General features: G+C 48.7%; 3 protein-coding genes across 3 annotated transcripts in view; 2 read left to right on the top strand and 1 right to left on the bottom strand.

Annotated features, from left to right (window-relative positions):
* The window catches only part of cyb561 (cytochrome b561), a 3,077-nt gene extending 2,477 nt beyond the window's left edge, over window positions 1-600 (bottom strand). The window contains exon 1 of the mRNA XM_068759464.1: window positions 396-600. Coding sequence (XP_068615565.1) covers window positions 396-600 — 205 coding nt within the window. The remainder of the gene's footprint in view (window positions 1-395) is intronic.
* Window positions 601-10,297: 9,697 nt separating this feature from the next.
* LOC137916438 (major histocompatibility complex class I-related gene protein-like) lies at window positions 10,298-14,979 on the top strand (the record flags this gene model as incomplete). The annotated part of the gene is made up of 6 exons (XM_068759463.1): window positions 10,298-10,556; window positions 10,779-11,057; window positions 11,761-12,063; window positions 13,122-13,226; window positions 13,387-13,618; window positions 13,879-14,979. Coding segments are annotated over 5 exons (1,173 nt in total), but the record flags the coding sequence as incomplete, so codon positions are not given.
* A 3,794-nt stretch (window positions 14,980-18,773) lies between these two features.
* LOC137916440 (pyridoxal-dependent decarboxylase domain-containing protein 1-like) lies at window positions 18,774-22,803 on the top strand. The gene is made up of 10 exons (XM_068759465.1): window positions 18,774-18,916; window positions 19,084-19,152; window positions 19,621-19,701; window positions 20,125-20,274; window positions 20,520-20,709; window positions 21,162-21,230; window positions 21,311-21,389; window positions 21,465-21,549; window positions 21,917-21,965; window positions 22,282-22,803. The coding sequence occupies exons 1-10, from the start codon at window positions 18,843-18,845 to the stop codon at window positions 22,381-22,383; spliced, it is 948 nt and encodes a 315-aa protein (XP_068615566.1). The 5' UTR covers window positions 18,774-18,842; the 3' UTR covers window positions 22,384-22,803.
* The last annotated feature ends 4,697 nt before the right edge of the window (window positions 22,804-27,500 follow it).

Below are 27,500 nucleotides of genomic sequence, written 5' to 3'. Positions count from 1 at the left end.
CGCGTCCGTGAAGCAGTTGAACTAATACGGTTACCGTCATTAGTGCCGGAGAGGCCAGGGCATGAAATGCATCATGGGAGCATCAGTGACGGATCAGCTCCTCGTGACGCTGCTAACCCTTTAGCTCATTGGCTGAAAAAGAGGATGCTAATCATTGAGTTCAATCACAGGTGGTGGGCGGGGCTTGGGATTGACAGGTGTCTGGGTAACGTCCAGGCTGAGACACGCACACACCCGACGGAGCTTCGATGTTCTGGTAACCTCGGCGTCATTCGATTTTCTGGATGTTATCTCAAAAGGAATTAGCGTTACCATGACGACAGTCTGAGGTCAGCCGGGCTCATAGCGGCGTGCGGCGAGGGGAAGGCGGGGCCGGCGCTCAGCGTGAAGCTCACCGTCGCCTTGCAGGAAGACCAGGCCCAGCACCATGCACAGGGGGTGCACGTTGAACTCCTTCCCGGAGCCGTCCCAGGCGTAGCCCCCGTGGTAGTGACCCATCCACACGCCGGTCAGCACCACCGACGCCAGACCCAGCAGCTGGGAGGCCCCCACCAAGCAGCCGAATGTCAGGCGCCCAGCGTGTGGCGCCGAATCCGCCATGATCTGAGTGAGAAGGAAGTCGAGCTCTGAGACAAAACGGAAGATCAGCGTCACGAGCGCCGCCGATCCGCTCGCCGAGATCAAACGGGGGCGGGAGCGACCCGCCCTGCACGCCGTTCCCTGCTTCACGCGGTGGAATCGATCCCATCGATTCTGTCTCCTCTGCAGCGTCGAGGACGGACGTGTGACCAGCAAGCAGATTTGGATTCGAGACGTTTGAATACAAATAAATCTTCATATCCTGTTTAAATGTCTCCTACCACAGAGCACCCCCCCCCCCCCCTCCCCCGTTCCAGCCTGCCTGCACACGATTCTTCACCTCCTTTCCACGTTCTCTCCATCACTCTGCTCTGTTGACCCGAGGTACCTGAAGTCCTCTCCCTTCTTTACGTCTCTTCCTTGTAGCTTCACTGTCCCCCCTGGGACCTTCTCATGTACACACATGTACTCTGTTTTACTCCTGCTCACCTTCATCCCTCTCTTTTCTAGAGCAGACCTCCACTTCTCTAGATTCTCCTCTACCTGCAGATCACAATGTCATCTGCAAACATCATATTCAGAGGAGCTTCCTGTCTCACCTCATCTGTTAGTCTATCCATCACCATGGCAACCAAAAAGGGGCTCAGAGCTGATCCCTGGTGCATCCCACCTCTACACTAAACTCCCTGTTACTCCTACTGCATACTTCACTGCTGTTGTACAACTGTCCTACATGTCCTGAACTACTCTGAGATACTTCTCTGCCACTCCAGACTTCCTCATGCAGTACCACAGTACCTCATGCAGGACTACATTACCTCATGCAGTACCACAGTTCCTCATGCAGTACCACAGTTCATCATGCAGGACTACATTACCTCATGCAGTACCACAGTTCCTCATGCAGTACCACAGTACCTCATGCAGGACTACATTACCTCATGCAGTACCACAGTTCCTCATGCAGTACCACAGTTCATCATGCAGGACTACATTACCTCATGCAGTACCACAGTTCCTCATGCAGTACCACAGTACCTCATGCAGTAAGACAGTTCCTCATGCAGTACTACAGTACCTCATGCAGTACCACAGTTCCTCACGCAGTACCACAGTACCTCATGCGATACCACAGTTCCTCGTGCAGTACCACAGTTCCTCATGCAGTACCACAGTTCCTCATGCAGTACCACAGTTCCTCATGCAGGACTACATTACCTCATGCAGTACCACAGTTCCTCATGCAGTACCACAGTTCCTCATGCAGTACCACAGTTCCTCATGCAGTACAACAGTTCCTCATGCAGTACTACAGTACCTCATGCAGTACCACAGTTCCTCATGCAGTACCACATTTCCTCATGCAGTACCACAGTTCCTCATGCAGTACAACAGTTCCTCATGCAGTACCACAGTTCCTCATGCAGTACTACATTACCTCATGCAGTACCACAGTTCCTCATGCAGTACCACAGTTCCTCATGCAGTACTACATTACCTCATGCAGTACCACAGTTCCTCATGCAGTACCACAGTTCCTCATGCAGTACTACAGTACCTCATGCAGTACCACAGTTTCTCATGCAGTACCACAGTTCCTCATGCAGTACCACAGTTCCTCATGCAGTACAACAGTTCCTCATGCAGTACCACAGTTCCTCATGCAGTACCACAGTACCTCATGCAGTACCACAGTACTTCATGCAGTACCACAGTTCCTCATGCAGTACCACAGTACCTCATGCAGTACCACAGTTCCTCATGCAGTACTACAGTTCCTCATGCAGTACCACAGTTCCTCATGCAGTACCACAGTACTTCATGCAGTACCACAGTTCCTCATGCAGTACCACAGTACCTCATGCAGTACCACAGTACCTCATGCAGTACTACAGTTCCTCTTTGTACACCCTGTCCTAGGCTTTCTCTAGATCTACAAAGACACAACGCAGCACACTAAATGTCCTTAAATACTAATTGTGGCAACCCCTGACAGGACAAGCCAAAAGTACAGTAGTAGTAGTAACTGTTTAATACGTAGTGTAAATCATTGCATTGTGGTTGCGTGGATTTATTTCAAGAGGAGACCGGGCGATGTCCGCCCTTTGCTGTGAAGGTGTGGATGTAGGACATCGAATGTGCGTCAAAACACAAAAACAACGAAATGCTTTTTTTCCGATAAATGACCGTCTCCCGTTCCCTATTTTAGTATTTCGACTCTAAAGCTGGTTACAATAACCGGGACAAATGGAAATACTTAAGATGTTGTTCAGGAGCGAATAGAAAAAGCCTCTAAGAGAAATGTTCTTTCATTCAGGAGCACAAAGTCGTCACCAAAGAGTGCAACTAAAGGTGGATTAACATGAGCAAATACTTTAATACAGCAAGTTAGGCGAGTAAAACATGTTGCCACCGAACACACAAACATGGTTTCAAAATAGGAAAATTAGCGTTTCATATTTTGGCGTAAGACTGTGGAATAACATGTGAATATAAAACAATTCAAATATAAATACAAATACAACATTGTGAACTAAATATAGTACGACGTGACGAGCAGGAAATCTTAATATGTCTGGAGTTACAGGTGTTGAAGGAGGAATTGTGTTTGCATGAGGACAAGGGGCGGGGTCTAACACAATGTTTTACTTCCCACTCCTTTTTAAGCAGTACTATTGTATTACTTGTGTTTATTTTGAAATGTATTTTTGATTTTGTACTGAAAGAAAGAAAGAAAGAAAGAAAGAAAAAGTCCAGAATAGATAAGGTAATGCACATTTGCATAAAACTACAGCTGAGACACTCCAAAGACACACACTTGGACACACGCACACACACACTTGGACAGACAGACACACACTTGGACAGACAGACACACACTTGGACAGACAGACACACACTTGGACATGGACATGAGGGGACAGTAACTCCATGATCCGTCCCAGTAAAATGAGACCTGGAGACGAACTTCAGAAACAGGACAATGAGCGGCGCGGAGAGAAGCGGTGCACCTTCTGACGTCACGTCTAAAGGACAGAACCGCCATGACGTCACGTTGATGCTACAGGGAGGACGTGCGGCGCGGAGACACGAGCAAAAATCAAAGGCAAAAGACACGTCAGGTAACGCTCCCGGTCAACGTTACCGCCCAGACGCACGTGACGTCACCTTCCCGACCCGACCTGAGTAAACGCGCCGGTTCCGGATGGGTTCGGGTTCGGGTTCGGTTCGGGTTCGGTTCGGGCTACTTACTGCTCGGGCGGCTGCGCTCCTCTCTGCCGAGGAGGTGCTGGCGTCTCCTGCTAGATCCGCCTTCTTCCTCCTCCTCCTCCTCCCAGCACTGCGCGCGCAACACGCTCGTAATACGCACACAAATACGCGCGTGCTTGTGTGCGTTTCGGACGTCCTCAAGCCGCGTGACAGTAGAAATGTAAATAAGTAAATATGAGCGAGCTGGGTGGGACAGTCCCCGTGACGTCACGCTGATGACTAACAGCTCCAGTACAAAAGCTGTGTTGCCTTGACAACACTGGAAGGTGATGGTAAGGGGGGGGGGGGGGGCATGGCTGCTCATTCGAGGAGGCATGACCGTAATAATTGTAGGCGACACCTTAGTCACACAACACCGCCGAGACACACAACACCGCCCAGACACACAACACCGCCCAGACACACAACACCACCCAGACACACAACACCGCCCAGACACACAACACCGCCCAGACACACAACACCGCCCAGACACACAACACCGCCCAGACACACAACACCGCCCAGTCACACAACACCGCCCAGACACACAACACCACCCAGACACACAACACCGCCCAGTCACACAACACCGCCCAGACACACAACACCACCCAGACACACAACACCACCCAGACACACAACACCGCCCAGACACACAACACCGCCCAGACACACAACACCGCCCAGTCACACAACACCGCCCAGACACACAACACCACCCAGACACACAACACCACCCAGACACACAACACCACCCAGACACACAACACCACCCAGACACACAACACCACCCAGACACACAACACCGCCGAGACACACAACACTGCCCAGACACACAACACCGCCCAGACACACAACACCGCCCAGACACACAACACCACCGAGACACACAACACCGCCGAGACACACAACACTGCCCAGACACACAACACTGCCCAGACACACAACACCACCCAGACACACAACACCGCCCAGACACACAACACCGCAGAGACACACAACACCGCCCAGTCACACAACACCGCCCAGTCACACAACACCACCGAGACACACAACACCGCCGAGACACACAACACCGCCCAGACACACAACACCGCCCAGTCACACAACACCACCGAGACACACAACACCGCCGAGACACACAACACCGCCCAGACACACAACACCGCCCAGTCACACAACACCGCCCAGACACACAACACCGCAGAGACACACAACACCGCCCAGACACACAACACCGCAGAGACACACAAAACCGCCCAGTCACACAACACCGCCCAGACACACAACACCGCCCAGACACACAACACCGCCCAGTCACACAACACCGCCGAGACACACAACACCGCCCAGTCACACAACACCGCCCAGACACACAACACCGCCCAGTCACACAACACCGCCCAGTCACACAACACCGCCGAGACACACAACACCGCCCAGACACACAACACCGCCCAGTCACACAACACCGCCCAGTCACACAACACCACCGAGACACACAACACCGCCGAGACACACAACACCGCCCAGTCACACAACACCGCCCAGACACACAACACCGCAGAGACACACAACACCGCCCAGACACACAACACCGCCCAGTCACACAACACCGCAGAGACACACAACACCGCCGAGACACACAACACCGCCCAGTCACACAACACCGCCCAGACACACAACACCGCAGAGACACACAACACCGCCCAGACACACAACACCGCCCAGTCACACAACACCACCGAGACACACAACACCGCCCAGACACACAACACCGCCCAGACACACAACACCGCAGAGACACACAACACCGCAGAGACACACAAAACCGCCCAGTCACACAACACAGTCCACAGAAGGGACATGCAATAATATGGACAGGGAGGACAGACGGACGGGATACTATGTCACATGTTTCCGGGAACCCGAACCAGGCAGGACATTTTTCACTGATGTACTGAATCATGCTACATCCGCAGGGGGTGTAGGTGTCCCCTGTACAGTAGCAGAACACACACCATGGACACAACAAGGGTGGACGGTCCTGGAAGAGCAGGTTCTTCCATCGCCGTCCTCTACACAGATGGCTGAGCTGATGGGAGTGGACCGCGCCTGTGAGATGTCTCGAGGTGAGGCAGGTAACAGGAACACAGGTTCAAGATTCTAACAGTTTTATGTCCACCACAGGAGAACCCCTGAGACAGAGATGATTGGGTGAAGGTGCAGCGAAGGACGGCGTGGTGGGGTCTGGCGTTCACAGTAGGTTAAGATAGATGCAGACGGTTGCCGTGTGTCAGGAACCTCATTACAGGAGACGTGTATCAGAGGACGCTGACTGATCGGTCAGTCACCACTGGGGGCGCCCTCGGACGATGGAGATGTTCATTGGTGGTGTTTGCTTGATGTGTGAGTGACCTGAAGTGGGAAATAAAATGTGGAACTAATTTTGAGAATAGGAAAGAGAGGTGTTCCTTGAATTGTTGGGGCGGATGGTGGACCACCTTTCTGATAGACTTTAGGTACGATAGGTTAAAGGGAATAGGTTTGGAGGTAGAGCACAAACTTGGAGATGTTATTAGAATCCTGAGAGGATTCCGGGTCAGAGGGGCCAAACCTGCTCTAGCTTGCTGCTCCGGAACGTACTAGAAGACTCCTTCTGGACTCTTTTTCCCATCATGCCATTCGTGCCCCTCCCTCTTAAAGTGGCAGTTTACAGCACAGGCACAATTCCAGATGTAAAAATAATTTTAGAATCTGGATCCAGATCTGGATCGACGCCATTCTCAGGCAGGACCGAGCCACGGACAGAACCTTGCTTGTGTAAAAATTTCAAGTCGATTGGGTTACTAGTTTTTGAGTTATGCGCTCGGACAGACAAACAGACAGACAGACAGACAAACGCACCCAATTGCAATACCCTCGCTTCCGCTTCGGCGAGGGTAACTCAGCTTAACTAAATGAGATGACCAAATTATTGGAGGTTTGATTGAAATTTTTCTTTGGATGACCCCACACAGGCCGTCACTGTGTTCAGTTGTGTAAATGCCATTACTTCACTGGCCACTGGGCGGAGACACTAGGAACTAGATGTAACACTTACTCAGATTATATTGCTCTTGACTGTCTGCTAACTGGGCTGTAGCATCTTCATTCCTCACGTCGCCTCACCTGATGACGGTCTGGGAGCGACCCTTTGAGGCCTTAGAGCGCTGTTAGTTAAATCTTTCGGACATTTGGGGTTATCCAGTCCATTAATTGTTAGGGATAATTGGTAGGCTGAGCGGGGGGGCCCTTATGGCCCCTGGCACTATTGACCCTCACACCCTGCTGGGACGGCTGTGTAAAATGTTCGTGCAATGAGAACAGATACTTATTTTCGGTAACACGTCTTTATTGCCTCTTACTCCCGTGCGTGGCTTTTACAACAACAAGACCATAAACTAGAACCCGAGCATGCGCAGCACAAACCTACGGCAACTGATGTAGGACATACATCACAATAAACATGCGATCATTCTAGTGCATGATCTACAGGCTGGACTTCATCGTGCCTGGAGATCCGGGAGAAGAGGACCGACTGTGATCGGGGTCTGGGTCTACATTTCACGCTTTGGTGTTAATGCTAGTACATGATGACGCTGTTTGCTTGCAGGTTAACGGGGGGGATGTTAATAATGTTGTGTTCATTGCTGATGTGAGGGGCTGTGGGGGTATTAGGGTTGGTAATCAGTATTAGTTACCACAGCTCCTTGCTATGCAAGCTTTGCGGGGTCCCCTTTGGGGCCCGTAGGGGGGGTTAGCTCCCGCGTTTACGCTGTAAACAAACTACTGTTAGTGATTTCCATTTTGTCTGCACACACTCTCTGCTGGCCAGGTTCGGGGTCCAAGCTAATGCCCTTGGGGGGGTGGGCGCCACGGATCTGGTCAGGGAGTGAACATATAGGTCACATATAGGTTAGTGAGGTGACCCATTCGGGCCACCTCAGCAGGGGGACTGTTAGATATTTGAGTTATGCAGCACGCTCACAATACACAGGGTGCACAAACACTCTTAGTTTCTTTATCTCTACATACTTTGTGGTAATAATCACACACATAGATTAATCACATACAAAGCATCACATTGTTAACTGATACATGGAGGGCCCTAACGGCCCATCCCAGGAGGAGGGTGTAAGCACCCCCTGGGAGGAGGGTGTTTTGACGCCCACTATAAAGATCACTGCCGTAGAACATTCGGGACTCTTCTACAGAGTCCCCCCCCCCCCCCCCCCCCGCGTCTGTAGGAGAGTCCAGCGCTGTGTTTCCTTACCAGCTTTGTACTTACTGAAAACATTCAGTAAACTTGATTCGTTTTATAATCCTGACTCATTATTGAATAAACACCTCCAACACGAGATATAATAAAAGAACCGGGGAAAAAGGAGAAACCTAACAGCGACATGCGGAGGCCACGTGGAGGCTGTCTTCTCCTTGTGAAGCACTTTGTGGCTTGTTGTCTGTGAAGGTGATCCATGAATAATATATAATATATAAATAACATTTACTTCCTTACTGAAGCTAAATGATGAGCTCAGGTAACGACCAGCAGGTCGAGCCTCGACGTCACCAACAGCAGAACCTGTCAGGTAAAGATGGACCCTGTTCGGATCATGGGTTCTGTTGTCTCAGCTGAAGAACTCAAGGTGGGACTTTTATTATTCCGCATTGACTCTACCAGGAACATGAGCGCAGTGAAACTGGAGCAGAAAGCGGAGCAGCATCCGGATCAAACATCAACAGCGGCTCACGTTTCTGTCGGTCCAGAAGTTTTCAGCGTCCAGAACTCAGAACCTGCTGAGACGCTCAAACAAAGACTCTGACGCAGCTTAAAATAAGATCCATTCTACTTTCGCTTTTGATTCACAACCTGTGACAGTTCTGCCGAGTAACAAGTGACGTCATCGCTCAGACTAAATTCTGATTGGCTCAGACTAAATTCTGATTGGCTCAGACGGACGGGGAAGTCCGCTCCTCTCGGGTTTTGTCCTCACTTCACCCTTGATGGTCGGACTGGAAGCTTTAAAGAATCTTGTGGCTGTTCTGTTGTTTGAGCTGCAGATGGGACAGTTCACGATGAAGACCTCGGTTCTGGTTCTGGTTCTGGTTCTGGGTACAGGTGTACCTGGGGCGGTGGGAGGTGAGTTTCTATCCTGCTGTCTGGGTTGACGGTTCTGTTGTTGGACTTCCTGACATGTTAGGAGTCTAGAAATGTCCAAACGGTACCGACCCGTCATCTTAAAGTTGTTCCTGTAAAGTCCATTTACTTCAGGTCCAACTGGGACAGGAGGACAGAGGTAGTTCTTCCTTCTTTGTCCTCTTTAATTTGATGGGTTCAGAACCTCCGGCTCAGACGGACATCAGACCTGATGACGGAGGTGTGCTGGTGTCGGTCGGTGGTTCTGCTGAGGTCCAACAACAAACCGGGTTAGAGATGGTTTCCAAGCTGCGTCTTCATGATAGAGTTTGTCCACCAGAGAGTGGACAGCTTTATTCTCCAGCTGACAAATGTCCTGATCCGTTTGGATGGGTTCTGACCCGTGTCAGCCTCAGAACCCAGCATGGACTGGACCGCACGGTTTCCACACCGAACTATGAGCAGGGGACGGATTTGTTCAGCATTCTGGACGTGACACAGAAACAGGACGTCCACGTCTTCAGACGACGGCGGAGGTTCTGAGGAGAACAACAATGGAAGTGTCAGAACTCAAAGAGAACAAATCAGAGAACCTTCCTGTTGATACCTGAACAGAACCAACTGTTAGAACCAGGACGAGAAGGAAGAGACGTCAGCTGATGATGGAGGGAATGTTGGAACGTCAGAGGATCAGAATCCGCTCTGAATCCAACGGATATTATAACTAGTGTAATAACTGCTGTTATAACTGCTGTTATAACTGGTGTTATAACTGGTATTATAACTGCTGTAATAACTGGTGTTAGACTGGCGTTCTTTCTTATATAGAACCGTGTCCTTCAAATATTAAATGTATCAATATTAATGAGAAATATTCATCACAAAATCTGTTGTGAGTGAAACAGGTTTTGGGTTCTGCAGGTTCTGCCCATCAGGACCTGACGGTGTTTCGGGACCGGGTCACACCTTTATTTGTTGTGGTGCTGAAACCCAAATCTTTAGGGTCAAACCGTTTTAATTCACAAACTCTCCGACATCTGGCCTTGAAAATGATGCCAGTTATCAGCTGATGGTGGAAAATGACCAGCGCGACTTTGTGAAACCATAGAAGAAGAAGTTCTGCTGGGTTTCAGCTGCAGGAGCCTCAGAGTTCAAACCTGTAATCAGAACCAGAAGTTGTCAACGGTCACAGGTTCAGGTGTGAGTGGAGAGCAGGAAGTGATGTCATCAGGTGGAAACAGGTTCAACCTTCAGATCGTGATTCTGGTTTTTCTTTCAGAGACTCACTCTTTGAAGTATTTCGACACGGCGTCTTCTGGAGTCTCAAACTTCCCGGAGTTTGTGTCCGTTGGTTTGATCGATGACGTCCAGATGGATCACTATGACAGTAAGACCAAGAGAGCAGAACCCAAACAGGACTGGATGGACAAAGTCACAGCAGAGGATCCAGAGTACTGGACCGGACAGACGAGGATCGGTGTGGGGAACGAAGAACGGTACAAATTCAGCATGGAAAATTTAAAGAAGCGCTTCAACCAATCAGAAGGTTTGTTTGTGTTTATTAAATGTTGTGTTCATGCTGTAGGAAGTAAACACACACACACACACACACGCACACACACACACACACACACACCTCTGCAGGAACGCTTTTGCATCACTGCTGGGTTTCTAAAGCTCCGGGACACAGACTGGTTCTGCTGGTTCTGCTGGTTCTGCTGGGTCCAGTGAGGACCAGGTCGATGACTGGAGTCTGTCTCTCTCTCAGGTGTCCACATTATCCAGCGGATGTACGGCTGTGAGTGGGACGATGAGACTGGAGAGGTCACTGGTTTTCTTCAGTATGGTTATAATGGAGAAGACTTCATCGTCCTGGACCTGAAGACGGAGACATGGATCGCTCCCAGTCCTCAGGCTGTCATCACCAAGCACAGATGGGATCATGAGAGAGCTAGGATGGAATACTGGAAGTATTCCCTCACCCAGGTGTGTCCTGAGTGGGGGAGGAAGTATCTGGAGTATGGGAGGAGCTCTCTGCTGAGAACAGGTAGAAGCACATCACCTGGTGGAGTTTCAAACCAACAACCTTCATGTTCCTCTGCTGTTTCTGACCCACACACAGAGACACACTCTGTCCTTTACCTCTCTGTCCTCCGTCTCTCTCCTTCAGTCTTCTTCTCCTCTGCTCCTCCCTTCTTTTGTCGCCTCCTCTCCTCTGAGGTTTATTTGCGTCGTTTCAGTGTCTCTGGCGACAACAGTGACTCCTGATGACGTGTCTTTGTCTCCTCCTCCAGAGCTCCCCTCTCTAACGTGTCTTTGTCTCCTCCTCCAGAGCTCTCCTCTCTAACGTGTCTTTGTCTCCTCCTCCAGAGCTCCCCTCTATAACGTGTCTTTGTCTCCTCCTCCAGAGCTCCCCTCTATAACGTGTCTTTGTCTCCTCCTCCAGATCTCTCCTCTCTAACGTGTCTTTGTCTCCTCCTCCAGAGCTCCCCTCTATAACGTGTCTTTGTCTCCTCCTCCAGAGCTCCCCTCTATAACGTGTCTTTGTCTCCTCCTCCAGATCTCCCCTCTCTAACGTGTCTTTGTCTCCTCCTCCAGAGCTCCCCTCTCTAACGTGTCTTTGTCTCCTCCTCCAGAGCTCCCCTCTATAACGTGTCTTTGTCTCCTCCTCCAGAGCTCCCCTCTATAACGTGTCTTTGTCTCCTCCTCCAGAGCTCCCCTCTCTAACGTGTCTTTGTCTCCTCCTCCAGAGCTCCCCTCAGTGTTTCTCCTCCAGAAGACTCCTTCCTCTCCCGTCAGCTGCTTCGCTACAGGTTTCTACCCAGACAGAGCCGCTCTCTTCTGGAGGAAGGATGGGGAGGAGCTTCATGAGGAGGTGGAGCACGGAGAGATCCTCCCCAACCATGACGGAACCTTCCAGATGAGTGTGGACCTGGACCTTTCATCGGCGGCGGCTGAAGACTGGAGGAGGTACGACTGTGTGTTCCAGCTCTTTGGCGTGGAGAACGACTCGGTCACCAGACTGGACAAGGAAAAGATCTGGACCAACTGGGGTGAGACTGGGATCAGGGGGTGAAGGTGGGGACACATTTCTGTCTCTCTGATGGTCCAGATCATGGGTTTGAAGAGTTGGACAGAAGTTTTGTTTCTTTTATTGTCGTTTGCTGTTTTCTGTGTAACTTTAGAGTTCAGATAATCAATAAGCCACCCGGGACCCGGACAACGGTACCAGAACCCTAACCCGGTACCTGCACAGAAGACGGAAGCCTTTGAATCAGTGATAGTTCTGTTGGTGGTGGCGGTCCGATGTCCACTGGGCTTTCATTCATGCAGGACGATGTCAGTAAAGTCAGTTCATGTCCTCAGCGGAGGAGGTTCTGATTGGACCTGGATCTGTTAGCAGGACGATCCAGAACTGCGGAGGAGGTTCTGATTGGACCTGGATCTGTTAGCAGGACGATCCAGAACTGCGGAGGAGGTTCTGTTGGACCTGGATCTGCTTGTTAGCAGGATGATCCAGAACCCAGTGAATGTTGACGTGAAGCTAGGAGGGTGGGACACGGGTCCAACATGAAGTCCTTCAGTACCGTGGGAAGACACGTTGATTCTAACGCTCCTTTATGAAATCAGCGTTCTTCACCACGTTCCTTCGTTTCTCCAGAAGCTGGGATGTAAAACGTTCCCCATATTCCTGATGTGGACCAGGATGTTATCAGAACCTTGTGTTTCTCCATGAGGACAGGTCCACAGAGCTGTGGGACTGTCCAGCCTCAGCAGAGGGACGCAGCGTTCCAGCGCTTCGGAGGTTTCAGTCTGGAGTTGGAGAAAAAGTATTTTGGATCCATTTCATTTTTCAGAAGTTTCTAGTTTTAAAGTCAAACCTCTGTCAGAACATTAGAACACACTAGAACATTAGAACATTGGACGAGTCTCCCTGAGACTGGAACCAACATCAGGACAGAAAGCAGCACAGACCGTCCTCCTGTGGACAGGTGGACATGAAACCACCTAAACAGGACGGCAGGACCACCAACCAGGTGGTGTCCGTCTGCAGGACGGTTCTGTTGGGACATGGACGTTGTTCTCTGACTTGTTGTTTTCTGCTCTCCAGAGGAACCCACTAACGTGAACGCCATCATCATCATCGTCATCGCTGCAGCGGTTCTTCTCGTCCTCACGGCTGCCGTTGGATTCAAGCTGTACAGACAGAGGACAGGTGAGCGACCCAGACAGAACCAGTCTCTGTCTCCTGGCTTTGATTGGACACTTTGACCTGATGAAGCAAACAGGAGGTGGTTTCAGCTTCAGAGTCCACTCGCATCCGTTCACGTCACCTGCAACCGTGAGCGGTGGACTGATGCGTCTTTGTTATCCAGGTAAACCTCGTCCACCTTCTGAGGACAGCGCTGAGCTCACGAAGAGACTGCAGCCAGAGGTGGACATGCAGCCAGAGGTGGACATGCAGCCGGAGGTGGACATGCAGCCAGAGGTGGACATCCAGCCAGAGGTGGACATGCAGCCAGAGGTGGACATGCAGCCAGAGGTGGACATCCAGCCAGAGGTCGTCATCCAGCCGGAGGGCGTTGGGACAAGGACAGAATGAACGCAGTGAGTGTCTTCGTGTGGGACACTATGTGTAGAAGAACCTTCTGACACGGGGAGATTATTCTCTGTCAGACTTGTGAGACAAGATAGTCTTTGTCCTTTGGTGTCTTTTCCCCAACAAAAGGTGAAGCGGTTTCACCTGAAGGGATCTGAGGTTGTTGGACAAAGACAATGAGTCCACCTGGACATTTAAGGTGGACTGATCGGGTTCGGGTGTGGCTTCGTGGCGTTTCTGCTCAGTTCTGTTGGTTCTGTCTCCGCAGGGTTCTGGGACAAGGAGCGGTGTCCCCATATCGTCCTGTTTGAACTGGAGTCCACCGGGTCTTCACCAGAACCCGATCCGATCAAAGATATCAGCGACGAGGATCCAGTGATCGATACTTATTGATTAGAGTCTAAACGGTGTCATTTAAATATTTCGGGGATTGTTCTCGTCTCTCTTCTCTGGAGACGTCAAACAGGATCTTTAAGACTGTCTTCATCCGACGTCCTTAGAACGTCCTCCATCATTACACTTTAACTCTTCGGCTGCTGGGTTGTTGGTGCTTTCCCTTTGTCCTATTGGTCCTCCTGGGGTCATGTGATCTGAGACGAGAGACATCTGACGGCCTCTAGAGTCGTCTCTGCTGTCCGTCCTCAGAAATCCTTCCTTTGCTTCCAGTCCTCCTGGAACCTGCGGCGGGACTTGGACACTAACGAGTCCGGAGGTGTCGGAGTAAACGGGCGTGTCTTTGTTCCTCCTGGACTCCGCCCCTCCCCCAGTGCTTCCTGTCTGATCACGAATCACAATCACTTCCTGTGTTGTTAACGAGACGAAGGCTGAAGTCGTCCTGCTGGTTCCTTTCTTTAGACAGAAATTCTGCTTTACAATAAAATCCCACATTTCCCACGTTTCTTGTTTGATTGCTCCGTCTCCAATCCCATGAATATTCCCAGTCCGATTACTCCGTCTCCAATCCCGTGAATATTCCCAGTCCGATTGCTCCGTCTCCAATCCCATGAATATTCCCAGTCCGATTGCTCCGTCTCCAATCCCGTGAATATTCCCAGTTCTCTCTTTAGCCACGGAGACTCCGTGAACATGACGGACCTCCAGATGCAAAATGAAGAGGAGGAATGACAGTTAGATGAAGGTGATCCTTGAGGAAGTGAGATGGTGGACTCTGGTTTTAGGATTATTTTAAAACATAAAAATTATACAAACACACAAACTCTGGTCCAGTTTCATCACGAGTGAAGCGGAACAACTGGAACTGGACACGCAGCTTCCTGCTTTGTCATTTTTATTTTTTTAAGCCAGTGACTCTCCACGCACTAACTCACCATAGAGGCTGCTTCTGAGGTCGTTTTTATTTTTTATTAAATCCCTGTTCGTTACACATAAAGTTTTTTTGTGTGGTTTTTTAATCCAACTGGTGGAACCGAGCAGTGGCGGGCGGTGCATTTTACACCTAGGCCTTCAGTGAAGTCCTACTTAGTCTGACTTGAATAAATACCCCTCATAATACCATCATTTATGACACCACTGCTTTAGAAATAATGTACAAACACACACTTACGCACTACTGGGTGCTGCATCACCTCAATCGTGTACAACACAGGATATTTTTTCCGGAGCATTTAAAAATCGATAAACTGCATCAGCAATTAAAACTTACCACTATACGTGGTACTATCAAAGTTATAAATAAAAGGGAATTTAACATTATTTTTCCAAAACGTTTTAAAGTCCACCATGAAGCTTTAAATTGCAAACTTGCAGTTTAATATAAGAAAGACTGCAACACAACGTGTTGTACTTCCACTACAATCACACAGCTGCACCGGCGCACCACATTATTTACACACATTGCATTTACGGTATATCTGTGATTTTATTTCGTTATCATGTTAAATAAACAAAATGTTGGTACTCACCAAAACGGCTGTCCCGTTTGAAAACAAAATCCATTCTCCTTTCTTAAAGTTCCTAAATCCAGTGTTGCTCCAAACATTAAATCGATCCCTTGCAAACAAAAGGCATTCCCAGCAGAACAATTTGCAGCGACTCTCGGAAGCTGCAAGCCAAAAGTTTGAAGCCTGGAAGCGGCGTACCAATCCTTTCCCCACCCGGGACAGGTTAGCTAGCTCCGGAGCTAGCTTGAAGCTAGCTCTCGTGAGCCGAAGCTAGTAGCTTCTCTGTAAAGGTCCGTCTTGAAAATGGCCTTTCAAGAATATCCACAACCAAATACACACTTTCCCCTCCTTCGGCCATTGTGGGTTAAAAGCGCGGGAATAATTGTGGTTTTATCTTCGGTCGGTCGCGCCGTACCGGTGCCAGCTGATTAGCTGATGACGCAATATGCCTAGCGCTGCCCTCGCACACGGAGTATCCAATCACAGGCAGGAAGGCCTTACTTTCACCAACTCGTGATCTGATTGGCTATCGCAACTGTCTATCAACTCTAAGAGCCAATCACAGGACGCGTTATTGAGTTGTGACGTGAGACAAGCAGGAAGGACTTGTTTCACCAACTCGTGATCTGATTGGCTATCGCAACTGTCTATCAACTCAACTCTACAAGCCCGTTCACTCACACAACACAGACGGCAAGCAGCGCTGATTATGAAGGTCTGGGACGGATAGTACTTGCCACTGGTACTATGAAATCCGCCTGGCAACACAAGCTAGCTGAATTCTGATTGGATAAAAACTCTCACCTAAAAATACATCACTGTAATATAATATAACATGAATGTGAAGAATATATATATATATACATAAAATTAAATTGATTTTATCATAAATATGATCATGTATTCTTGATTTCTGGTTATGTTAGGCAAGCAGAGAAGGCCTTGCAGGCCCTGACCGCCCGCCACTGGAACCGAGTTTCCTTACCCTGGGACAGTGTACTCATTTAAATACTTCTGTGTCGTCATCGGTTGCCACCTGACTGGGTCCAGCGCGTGACGTCGCGCTGCCAACGTGGAACGACGTCGAACCCGGAAGTGAACTGTCCGGCTGCGTTAGAGGAGCGCGGCAGGCTTTGGGTCTTTTTGGGTCTTTTTGGGTCAGTACTTTGGTTCGGGTCCGGTTTATGCTATTAGCGTCGGGCTGAAGACGCGTAAAGGAGCGCAGCGGCGAGTCTTCCTCGCGGGGCTTCTCCAGCGTCTTCCTCAGCTGTCCGCGGTGAAGGTAAGCCGTGCGAGCGGAGCCGCGGCTGCCCGTGTTCGGACCCGGTTCGGACCCGGTTCGGACCCGGCTCGGCTTCCGTGCGGGCTGCCAGCCGAACCGGACGCGGCTCAGTCGGTCCAGGAAGCAGCTGTCAGAACCACGGAGGAAACCGGATCTCCATAGAGTTCTGAGCTTCCTATATACTTGTATATACTTTATTAATCTGTCCCCTGGAGGGCAATTTGGTTTACAGCAGGTTGAGCTGCTGCTGGTCGCGGCGTGTGCACGCGCCCGGGCGATGTGGGTTAAGTGTCTTGCCTAAGGACACAACGACAGTGTAAACACGCGCCTGAGCCGGGGATCGAACCGCCAACCTCTCGATCATAGAACGACCCTCCCAACCACTGCACCACTGTCGCCCCATTTCTTTTATTTTTTTTTATATACTTTATTAATCCTATAGGCAGGAATGAACCGCAGTACCTGCTGTAGTAATGATAGTACTGCTACCTCGTCTTCCACAGATACTTCTACGTGTACTTCTACCTTGTACTTCTACGCGTACGTCTTTGCGTACTTCGACGTGTAAAATTCTCTACGCGTACTTCTACACGTACTTCTACGTGCGCTTCTATGCGTGCTTCTTCGCGTACGTCTACGTGTACTTCTACGCGTACTTCTACGTGTAATTCTACCTTGTAAACTTGTGTCGTGGAAACGATGAATGAAAAGAACAGCAGTCGTTATAACGTTACTGATTAAAGATGCATTCAGAGCAAAACACACGGTACTTGTAATCGAACGTATTCTGAGTTGAGGTTCAAGCATCTAATTTAATCTGAAGTCTAATTTAATCTGACGCGTCTAATTTAATCTGAAGCGTCTAATGTAGTCCGACGCATCTAATTTAATCTGACGCGTCTAATTTAATCTGAAGCGTCTAATGTAGTCCGACGCATCTAATTTAATCTGAAGCGTTTAATTTAATCTGAAGCGTTTAATTTAATCTGAAGCGTCTAATTTAATCTGACGCGTCTAATTTAATCTGACGCGTCTAATTTAATCTGAAGCGTCTAATGTAGTTCGACGCATCTAATTTAATCTGAAGCGTTTAATTTAATCTGAAGCGTTTAATTTAATCTGAAGCGTCTAATTTAATGACGCGTCTAATTTAATCTGAAGGGTCTAATTTAATCTGATGCATCTAATTTAATCTGAAGCGTCTAATGTAGTCTGACACGTCTAATGTAGTCTGACACGTCTAATGTAGTCTGACACGTCTAATTTAATCTGACGTGTCTAATTTAATCTGAAGCGTCTAATTTAATCTGACGCGTGTAACTTTATATGACGCGTGTAATTTAGTCTGACGCGTCTAATTTAATCTGACGCGTCTAATTTAATCTGACGCGTCTAATTTAATCTGACACGTCTAATTTAATCTGAAGCGTCTAATTTAGTCTGAAGCGTCTAATTTAGTCTGAAGCGTGTAATTTAATCTGACGCGTGTAATTTAATCTGACGCGTTCCACTGATTTTTTTCAAAGGCTTTTCTTTTTTGCTGAAGCGTCTCTTCTGAACACCGAACATCACAGCGTTGAAATTTAGATTTGCTAAATAGATACCAAAATGGAACTTGGAGACGTGTCTTTCGAGTGTCTTCACGATGTTCTGTCGTCCATTGTTTGGAACCGGCAACGTGGACACAGCTGACGTTCCGGATTGTCTCATCCTGATGGCGTGAGGACAATGACGCCGCCGGACCAGTTGAATCAGAAGTACCTGTTTGGGTGGAGGCGGTGACGCAGCGTCTGCCTGGGCGCCTGTTGTTGTTGTTGTTGTTGTTGATAATCGACCATCGTCTAACCGGCTGGAGTCTCACAATCGTTTATCTTACCTTCCTCTCAGGTTGTCTCCGTGATAAACCGAGGAGCGTTTGTAATGACTAACTCCTCTAAATTCTCTTTAACTTTCCCAGCAGACACACACACACAGACACGCACACGCACACACACACACACACACACACACACACACACGCACACACACACACACACACACACACACAAGATGGTGGACGCCACGCTTGCTGAAGTTGGCAGGAACCTCAGTGACGCTATGAGCTTCCTGGGCGATGGAGAGAGGTGAGATTTATTTTTTTGTCTTTATTTCTTTTTGCTTCGCTGTGTATTTATTTGTAGTTTTTACTGCACGATGTGAAACAGGCGACCTCTGTCTGCTGAACGTTGTACTGAACACACGAGGGAGACGCACGCGTTCAGGTGCTTGTTTGTGCTGTTCACCTGTTCAGAGAACTGGAGGCGGGATCAGAGAGGCGGAGCTTCAGCGGAGCGATCATCCCTGGACCGCTGCAGGGAGAGTAAGACGTGCCCAAACGCACACGCACACACACACACACACACACACACACACCACAGGCGACTGGTCACCCAAAACACTTTGGGTACTTTTACTTTATGAATTAAACATGCTTATTTGATATTTACTTCGGTCCTATTTTGTATGTGTCTTTGTTTTCTTTGTTCTTTAATATTATTTATATTTTCACTTATTAATGTATTTTTAAATCTGCCATCCCTCTGTACTTCTGTTAGATGTGTTTGAAACCTGCCTGGGATTGGGGGGGGGGGGGGGGGGGGGCACTGCTAAGCTCGTAGCAATGCCGCTGTCTGAGTACGATCAGGTGTGAATGCGCTGCAGCGATGAAGCGCTTTATTTCCGACGCCTTGGAGAACCCGATGTGTGTTTCTGAGTTCAAACGCTCGATGCTCTCTTTGATCTGCAGCGGTTCTGAGTTCAAAGGCTCGATGCTCTCTTTGATCCGCAGCGGTCAGGATGCTGCCACCATCCTGCACCTCGTTCATAACCTCATGCATGAAGAGGAGGAGGAGGAGGAAGAAGAGGACCCGCCCAGCCAACAGTAAGCAGAACTAGCCTGTGACAAAAGTGATGAAGATGAGTACTGGCAGTATTTGTAGCCCGATTACTGTGTTTGACCTCATTGACCTTTCTGTGAAATCAAACGCGTTCCTCATCCTTTGAAGTTCTGTGAGGCTGATTTTACTCCACATATTTATTTAGTGAAAAGTCGTGTGAGTTGCGGCGTCCGCGGCTCCTCCCCTCTGGCAGCCACGGCCAATGAGCAGCTGGCGCTGTGTGAATGCCTCCACAGAGGAGGCGGACTGAAACGTGACGGACGCTTTTCCATCAACGCTTTGGTGACGCTTTGATCTGTCGGAGCCGCTGCTCTGGACCGATAACCTGCAGGTGATCGTAGGAGAGGAGAGAAACCTTCAAGGAGTCTGATCCGGCTGCTGCTCTGTGTTTCCAGCAGGAGGCGGGATGTGGGCCAGCTGGGTCACATGACCTTGTTGGGCCACAGCCTGGCAGCCTACATGTCGGTGTTGGACAGAGAGCGGCTGCGGACGCTGACCGCCCGGATCCTGCCCGACACCACGCTGTGGCTCTGCAGACTGTTCAGGTGGGCGGCGTCGGACGCGTGGGGGGTCTTCTGGGGGGGCTCTCTGGGGGGGTCCTCTGGGGGGTCCTCTGGGGGGGTCCTCTGGGGGGGCTCTCTGGGGGGTCTCTCTGGAGGGTCCTCTGGGGGGGCCTCTGGAGGGTCCTCTGGGGGGGCTCTCTGGAGGGTCATCTAGGGGGTCCTCTGGGATTCGTTAGCACCCATAGTGAACTCTCCAGCTACTCGCTGCTCTGCCCCCCCCTGTCCAGGTATGAGAACGGCTCCGCCTACTTCCATGAGGATGACAGGGACGGCCTCGTCAAAGTGTGCCGGCTGGCCATTCACACTCATTTTGAAGAATATGCCTCTGAGGGATACGGAGTGCTCGGCTCCAAACAGCCCGTCGTCTACCACAGCGCCTCCGGCAGGCCAGGGCTGGGACAGCACTTGTGCAGCCAGGTAGGAAGGAGAGAACGCTCGGCACCATAATTAAACAGTCTGAAGGCCGTGGTGCGAATCCTCATTCATTAAGCATCGGGTGTTTGGGTTCGGGTTCGGGTTCGGGTTAGGGGTCATGCTGCCAGGCGTCCCTGTGGGGGTGGTGAGTCGGGATCGGGTCATGAAAGGGATCATTGGGGTTCAATAAGAACTCCGTTACTGAGGAAAAGTCGTTTTTTGTATGAGCTACCATGAGTTCAACCTTACAGATTACCCATAATCCATCTGCACATTTGGCCCATCATGATAGTCGTCTCTAAAAGCAGAGGTCGCCCTCGTATTCCTCTTGAGCTCCCACAAAGTGATTAAACTGTCCTTTTCTTGTCTTACGCTGGTCGTCTCTGTCCCGTCTTTGGTTGGTCCTGCAGACTTGACGATAAGTCTCTGACAGTGGTCGGAGCTTGTCTCCGTAGCTCGGCCTCCCGCTCTCCAGCCTGTGTGCGGCCCCCTGCAACACTGTCTCCGGATCGCAGCACCAGATGGTGGGGAGACGAACCGCTTGAAAGCGCAGCTTCCCGTAGTTCCAGCCTGTTGTTGGACTCGTCCTCATTGACGCCATCAGGATGTTGCGCTGTTGGACAAACTGATCCAAGAGGACATCGAGGCCGGGAGGCTCCCGTTGCTGCTGATCGCCAATGCAGGTGAGCCAGCGGGCACAGTCCTAGTATTTGGTGCTTTCCAGGAGTAATAATCTGCTTTGCCCCCCGCCCCCCCAGGCACCCCTGGAGCAGGTCACACAGACAAGTTGGCTCGTCTGAAGGACCTCTGTGAGCAGTACAACATATGGCTCCATGTTGAGGGGTGGGTCACTCCTCCTGCACGGGACTGAGACGCTCATCAGGAGGCGTGTGGGCGGTTCTCCCTGTAGCTCTGTCTGTTCTCGGGTTACAAGCCAGACTTTGCTTCTTTCACTGCATGAATTACGAAAGGCATCTTGTCCTCCTGTTTTAGTTTCGGTGCCGCCTGCCGGTCTATAAAGCAGCGTAACGGCTGAGATGAACGTCACGCACCCATTTGGGAAGAGATCCGACTTCCAATGCTTTTCACCTTAATCTTATCTATTATTTAACCGAGCTAATATTATCAGCAGCATTTGTTACGTAGGATTCTTATGTCTTACGTGAGGTCCGTTTTGTCGTTTATCTTGCTGTTGTGCTTTCTCCTCTAGGGTCAACCTGGCAACCCTGGTGGCGGGTCAGGTCACCTCAGCTATCCTGGTAACGTGGTGTAAATACTGTCTCCAGTTTCAACACAGAATGTTCAGAGCGCCGTGAAATGTGTGGCCCGTTTCTCAGTCTCGGCCATTAATCCTTACAAACACGTAGAACACAAACATTTCTGGAGCTTCTCGTGAAAACGGTGCTGCAGCGTCGGGATTTATTTTACAACACATTTAAAGCGGAAAATGTATTTATCATTCAGCGGAACTGGCGGGGTAGGGGAACGGTGCAACGCTCCTCCCCTGACCCACGACGCCGTTGCAGCCGTTCCTGCTCTGGTAACCTGCGGCTCTCTGTGCTCCTTCACCTCCAGGCAGCAACCAGGTGTGACAGTATGACCCTCACCCCCGGTCCGTGGCTGGGCCTGCCTGCTTTGTCAAGCGTTTGTTTTATAGCGCTCTTATTCTCTGTGTAAAAAGAGGCTTTTATTTTGTAGGAGCATAAACGTCACGTCCCTTTTGGGTTTTGTTTCTTCCTGTTGATACATGTAGCCGCTGCCGTTCCGCTGTGCTAAGCTATCCAATAAAGCAGCATGAGAGGCTAAAGACAGCACGAGTAGAATATTTGTTCTTCTGCACTCCAAGCGGCTCTTTCCTCGACCTGCACGCCTTAACATTATTAACAGGAAAACGTTTACTGTACGTACTATATATTTATATTCCTCAAGCAAATGTTTAGTTCTGAAAAGGTTTTGATCTTTGGTTTCATTCTATAATACTGAAACAATCTATTTAGATTAATGCCTGACTGTTAAACGTGTATAAAGTGTGTGGTGAGGGGTTTTACAGCCTTAAAACATTTATGTACATGTATAATAATTAAAATAAATAAAGATGACTGCATTGCGGATTTCACTTATTGTTATTGTTTTTGGAACGTAACCCCCGTGGAAAATGAGGGACTACTGTATAGCGCTTTTCTGGAAACTCAAAGACGTTTTACAGTGTACATAATATAAAAACAGTAAAGAAATACAGACAATAAAAAAAGTGAACACGGTTATAAAATCAATACAATTCAAACAGTAAAATTATACATTAAAAGTGATGTGTTTGATGTTTTACCATTATGATGTTTTCCCAATCTAATGGCTGTGGTGTCGTTTATAGAGCTACTATAGTTAAACCTGGAGTAGACGCCATTCTGCAGTCCAGTAACTTGCATGCATTAAACCGTAAACGGTGTACAAAAAAGAGAAACGTCCGACAGTAAACCAGGAAATGAACCGACGGATTCTCTGCTACACGACATGAACACCAGGCCAGAGTCCTCGAGACACGCCCCTCGGCTCACAGAGGGCCAGTGTCCAGCGACTTAAAAGCTCCCAGTGACGCGGTAACATCGGTGAAGCGCGGCGGTTTGATGCAGTCCAGCAGTAACAACACGCCCAGCAAGGACTGCATGAAAAAGAATTCCTCAAATAGCCACCGGATCCTCTCCAGCGGGTCTCAGTAATAATCTCTACTTCCTACTGCCCAATCTAATAATGGCAAAAACCCAAAATTAAATCTACATATGTGATACATGTATTGAATCGTGGCCCCGAAATACTGACAGGTCCTTGTTGCCTTTGAGAAAGCTTCTATTTTTGGAAAGATCGCTGTTTTCACTTCACAATAATGTGCCAGCAATATAAAAAACAAAAACGTTTGGTTGTTTAATAAAAGTAATTTATTCTGTGTCTAACCCTCTTCAGAGCCATCAACTCCTGCAGAAGCTCAAAACTGTGGCCTCCATCAAGACCTCGGTAAGTGTTTGCTTGACATTCTGCCATAACGAGAAAAGCACTCAGAGAGCACAGACCTCCCCCAAGCAGCTCCCCCCCCCCCCCCTAACTGGATCTACACCGTCCACACGGTGATCTGGATCAGCACCAGAAGGTTCTACATTGTTCTTGGTATCTTTATACCATATAGGCTGTCTGCACACGCTCCAGATGAACTGAAACATTTTAAAGACTGAATCATGCGGTTCCTACGAAACATCCAGAAACACTTTTCTCTTGCCTGAGCAGTCTCTGTACAGGATGCATGCACCTCCAGTTACTGTAATATCAAAGTAAAACGTGATCTGATCAAAACAAGAATCTCTATTCCCATTTAATGGAAACGGAAAGAGAAACGTGATCATTTGCAAAACGCTGAAACGCTGAACCATATATAGTTTTATTCATGCTATTCGTGCCCAGCTGGAACCAAATGCTGAATCATTATCCCCAACTGGACACCTTTACTTTTGTGTGGCTCCTTCTAACTGACCCTGACTCGAGCAGCATGAACGAATCAGAAACGGAGCTCGTTTGTGTTTGTAGGCTGTGCTTGACGCCGGGATCGCCTCGGCCACGGTAAAAGTCTCGTTCTCCGGAGTGCTGGCGGCTCGAAGGCTTGTTCACTGGCATCTTTCCAACTCGCCGATCTGTGATTAGCAGCATCGAAACATGCCGTGAATAATCCAGATCTCAGTGGTACTTAAACCTGGTGAGAGTGGAATACATTTCAGTTTACTGCATTCCCTGTGGAGATGCAGAGATACCAATACCTGCAACTCCAGGTGTGTGCGTGTGCCTATAGTCGGTGCGGCTTGCCTTGGGTTCAGGGCGTGGCGTAGCTGATTCCGCCCGTCTCTGGTGCTTCACTCTGGGACGTTCCCGGCGCCCTCGCCTCGTTCTCTCCATCCTCTCTCTCGTCTTTCTTCCTGTCACTCCGGAGCATTTCTCTCCGTTCAAATCGGCTCTGTGGTTTTTGGGTTTCATCTGGCTGAAGGGCTGTTCACTTTGTGATCAGTATTTAAGAAAAGAACCACTAAGGCATAATCTCTGAGGTATTCAGCGAGTGTATTTAAACACTCATTGCATTTCTGTGCCTTTAATGTATATATAATACAGAGGGTCATGAATATCTGCCCGGTAATTGAAACTCCTACATTTTGTCGGGCTGTTTGGGGTCCTGATCAATCCATTCATTTATCAGTATGTAATGAGGAGTAGGCCAAGCTTGACAGAATCATAAAACACTTCGCAGGTACTTTGTAGGGTATATCTGCCTACCGGTACTTTTACATTTTCAGGTCGCATTGAGAGTTTCTTGCCAGTCTGAAAGCATCGGGACATTTTTTCCATTTGAGATGTTTACCATACGCAGGGATCAACGGGGGGGGGGGGGGAGAGACAGGGCACACATAAAACAATACAGACCAATACACAATGAGCAATATTAAAAGAATAAGAATCGTTTTGCCCATTACAGAATGACTTTCCATGGCTCCAGACTTGAGTCATGGAAAACAAAAGATCTGCAGGAAACGGTGATCGAACAGGAGAAAACAGGAAAGGGAATAAAAAGATATCCAGGAAGTTGAGAAGGCCAATCAGCAGGGCTCAAACTCGAGCGTTAGCGTTAGCTGCTCGGCTAACCGGGCTACATGTCGGCAGGTTTGAACAGGAGATGCAGCTTTCAGTGAAACAGCTGTGATGTGTGAAACTGTAATACATGCTACATTCTGTTGAAGTCAATCCATGGTGAGGTAGACCAACAAAAGGTTCAGTCACAACTGCCATGGAAAGGGATGCAAAGAATTACCCACAAATGGTAAAGCCGAAATGGAGTAGGGCGGCTTCTTCAAGAGGCACAATAAGGAGGCAACGGGTTAGGGACGGGGGTCAGCAACCCGCGGCTCCGGAGCCGCATGTGGCTCTTTCATCCCTCTGCTGCGTATTTAATTCAATGTATTTTATTTTAGTTTGTTCGTTTTTAAAGTGTAACTCTAAATTTGAAGATTATGGCGATTATAAATAATACAAAATAAAAAATTTTTGTTGCTCATAATATACGTCACAACCATCGAACCGTGACCGGATATACGTTGTATATCCCGTCACAAACGCCAAACGTGCGATTTCTTGAATTTTTCGCCCCCCAGGTAGGACAACTGTGGATAAATCTAAGAAAAGAAAAGTGTCTGAAGACAGCAGAACGTTTAATGATACGTGGGCAGATTCGTTTGCCTTCACTGCTGACCAGACGGGTTTACCGGTACGCTTAATATGGAATGAGAAGTTAGCAAACCACAAAAAGTCAAATGTCGCAAGACATTTCCAGAATAAACACAGACTTTGCTCAAAAATATCCGGATGGAGATGAGACAAAAAGAGCCGTTTCGGAATATAGATAGATGCAGCATGTGTTGCCTTGATTATAAGGCTTATGTAAGGCTTTTAATTTTTTGCGGCTCCAGACATATTTGTTTTTTGTTTTTTTGGTCCGATATGGCTCTTTCAACATTTTGGGTTGCCGACCCCTGGGTTAGGGTCAGGGTTACTAACCATTAGTACGCAAATGCCACAAAGCATCCCGCTCACAATACAGTAGTCCCTCATTTTCCGCGGGGGTTACGTCCAAAAACAGCCCGCAATAAGTGAAATCCGCAATGTAGTAATTTTTATTTTATTTTATTATTATACATGTACATAAATGTTTTAAGGCTGTAAAACCCCTCACCACACACTTTATACACGTTTAACAGTCAGGCATTAATCTAAATAGATTGTTTCAGTATTATAGAATGAAACCAAAGATCAGAACCTTTTCAGAACTAAACATTTGTTTGAGGAATATAAATATATAGTACGTACAGTAAACGTTTTCCTGTTAATAATGTTAAGGCGTGCAGGTCGAGGAAAGAGCCGCTTGGAGTGCAGAAGAACAAATATTCTACTCGTGCTGTCTTTAGCCTCTCATGCTGCTTTATTGGATAGCTTAGCACAGCGGAACGGCAGCGGCTACATGTAGCAACAGGAAGAAACAAAACCCAAAAGGGACGTGACGTTTATGCTCCTACAAAATAAAAGACTCTTTTTACACAGAGAATAAGAGCGCTATTAAACAAACGCTTAACAAATAAACATGATAGCTTTTAGAATAACAAATTTAATTTTAATGATCAACCTACGAGGTTGAACACATGAGAAATGATTAATAGCAACTCGCGAGTATTTCACAGTTCCTCCGACCGCGCCCCTTCGTCTTGCGCCGTTTCAAGGCGCGTTCAAGTGCAAAAAGGAAAATCTGAAAAATTGCATTAAAACTCTGCGAAGCAGCGGAAGATGAAGCGCATTATATCGAGGGACGACTGTACACCGAACGGCACAGAAGCAAGCCCCAAAACCTCTGGAACAAAGTTCTTTAGAGTGATGAGTCCAACGAGACTTGTGATGAAAGGTACGCCGCTTCTTCTGTGAGGTGGGTCGGGGATGTGTGCGCTACAAAGGCACTGGAAATGGACTAAATGGATCACAAGATGAATGAAGCGTGTTATCAGGAAATACTGGGGAGGCTTGGCTTCAAAGGAACACGGTCTCTGTCGGCTGGGGTGAGCTTGGACTCGTACGGGACGTACTGGGACGGTCCAATGCGATCACGATCCGAAACACAAGAACAAGACGACCCGTCATTGGCTCCAGCAGAATAAAACGAAGGTTCTGGCGTGGCCGTCTCGGGCCCCTGACCGCAATGTCAGAGAGCCACTCCGGGAAGA

This window comes from Brachionichthys hirsutus, unplaced genomic scaffold (genome assembly GCF_040956055.1).
Source record: "Brachionichthys hirsutus isolate HB-005 unplaced genomic scaffold, CSIRO-AGI_Bhir_v1 contig_970, whole genome shotgun sequence".
Taxonomy (NCBI): domain Eukaryota; kingdom Metazoa; phylum Chordata; class Actinopteri; order Lophiiformes; family Brachionichthyidae; genus Brachionichthys; species Brachionichthys hirsutus.
Note: the sequence above shows the minus strand (reverse complement) of the source record. Positions and strands in the feature narration are given on the sequence as shown.

What these genes read in the sequence shown, in the direction of transcription:
- LOC137916440 (XM_068759465.1), top strand. Translation starts at nt 18,843, where the DNA reads ATGGTGGACGCCACGCTTGCTGAAGTTGGCAGGAACCTCAGTGACGCT. An exon ending in TTCCTGGGCGATGGAGAGAG is followed by an intron (nt 18,917 to 19,083) that starts GTGAGATTTATT and finishes TCACCTGTTCAG; the next exon opens with AGAACTGGAGGCGGGATCAG. An exon ending in ATATGGCTCCATGTTGAGGG is followed by an intron (nt 21,550 to 21,916) that starts GTGGGTCACTCC and finishes TTTCTCCTCTAG; the next exon opens with GGTCAACCTGGCAACCCTGG.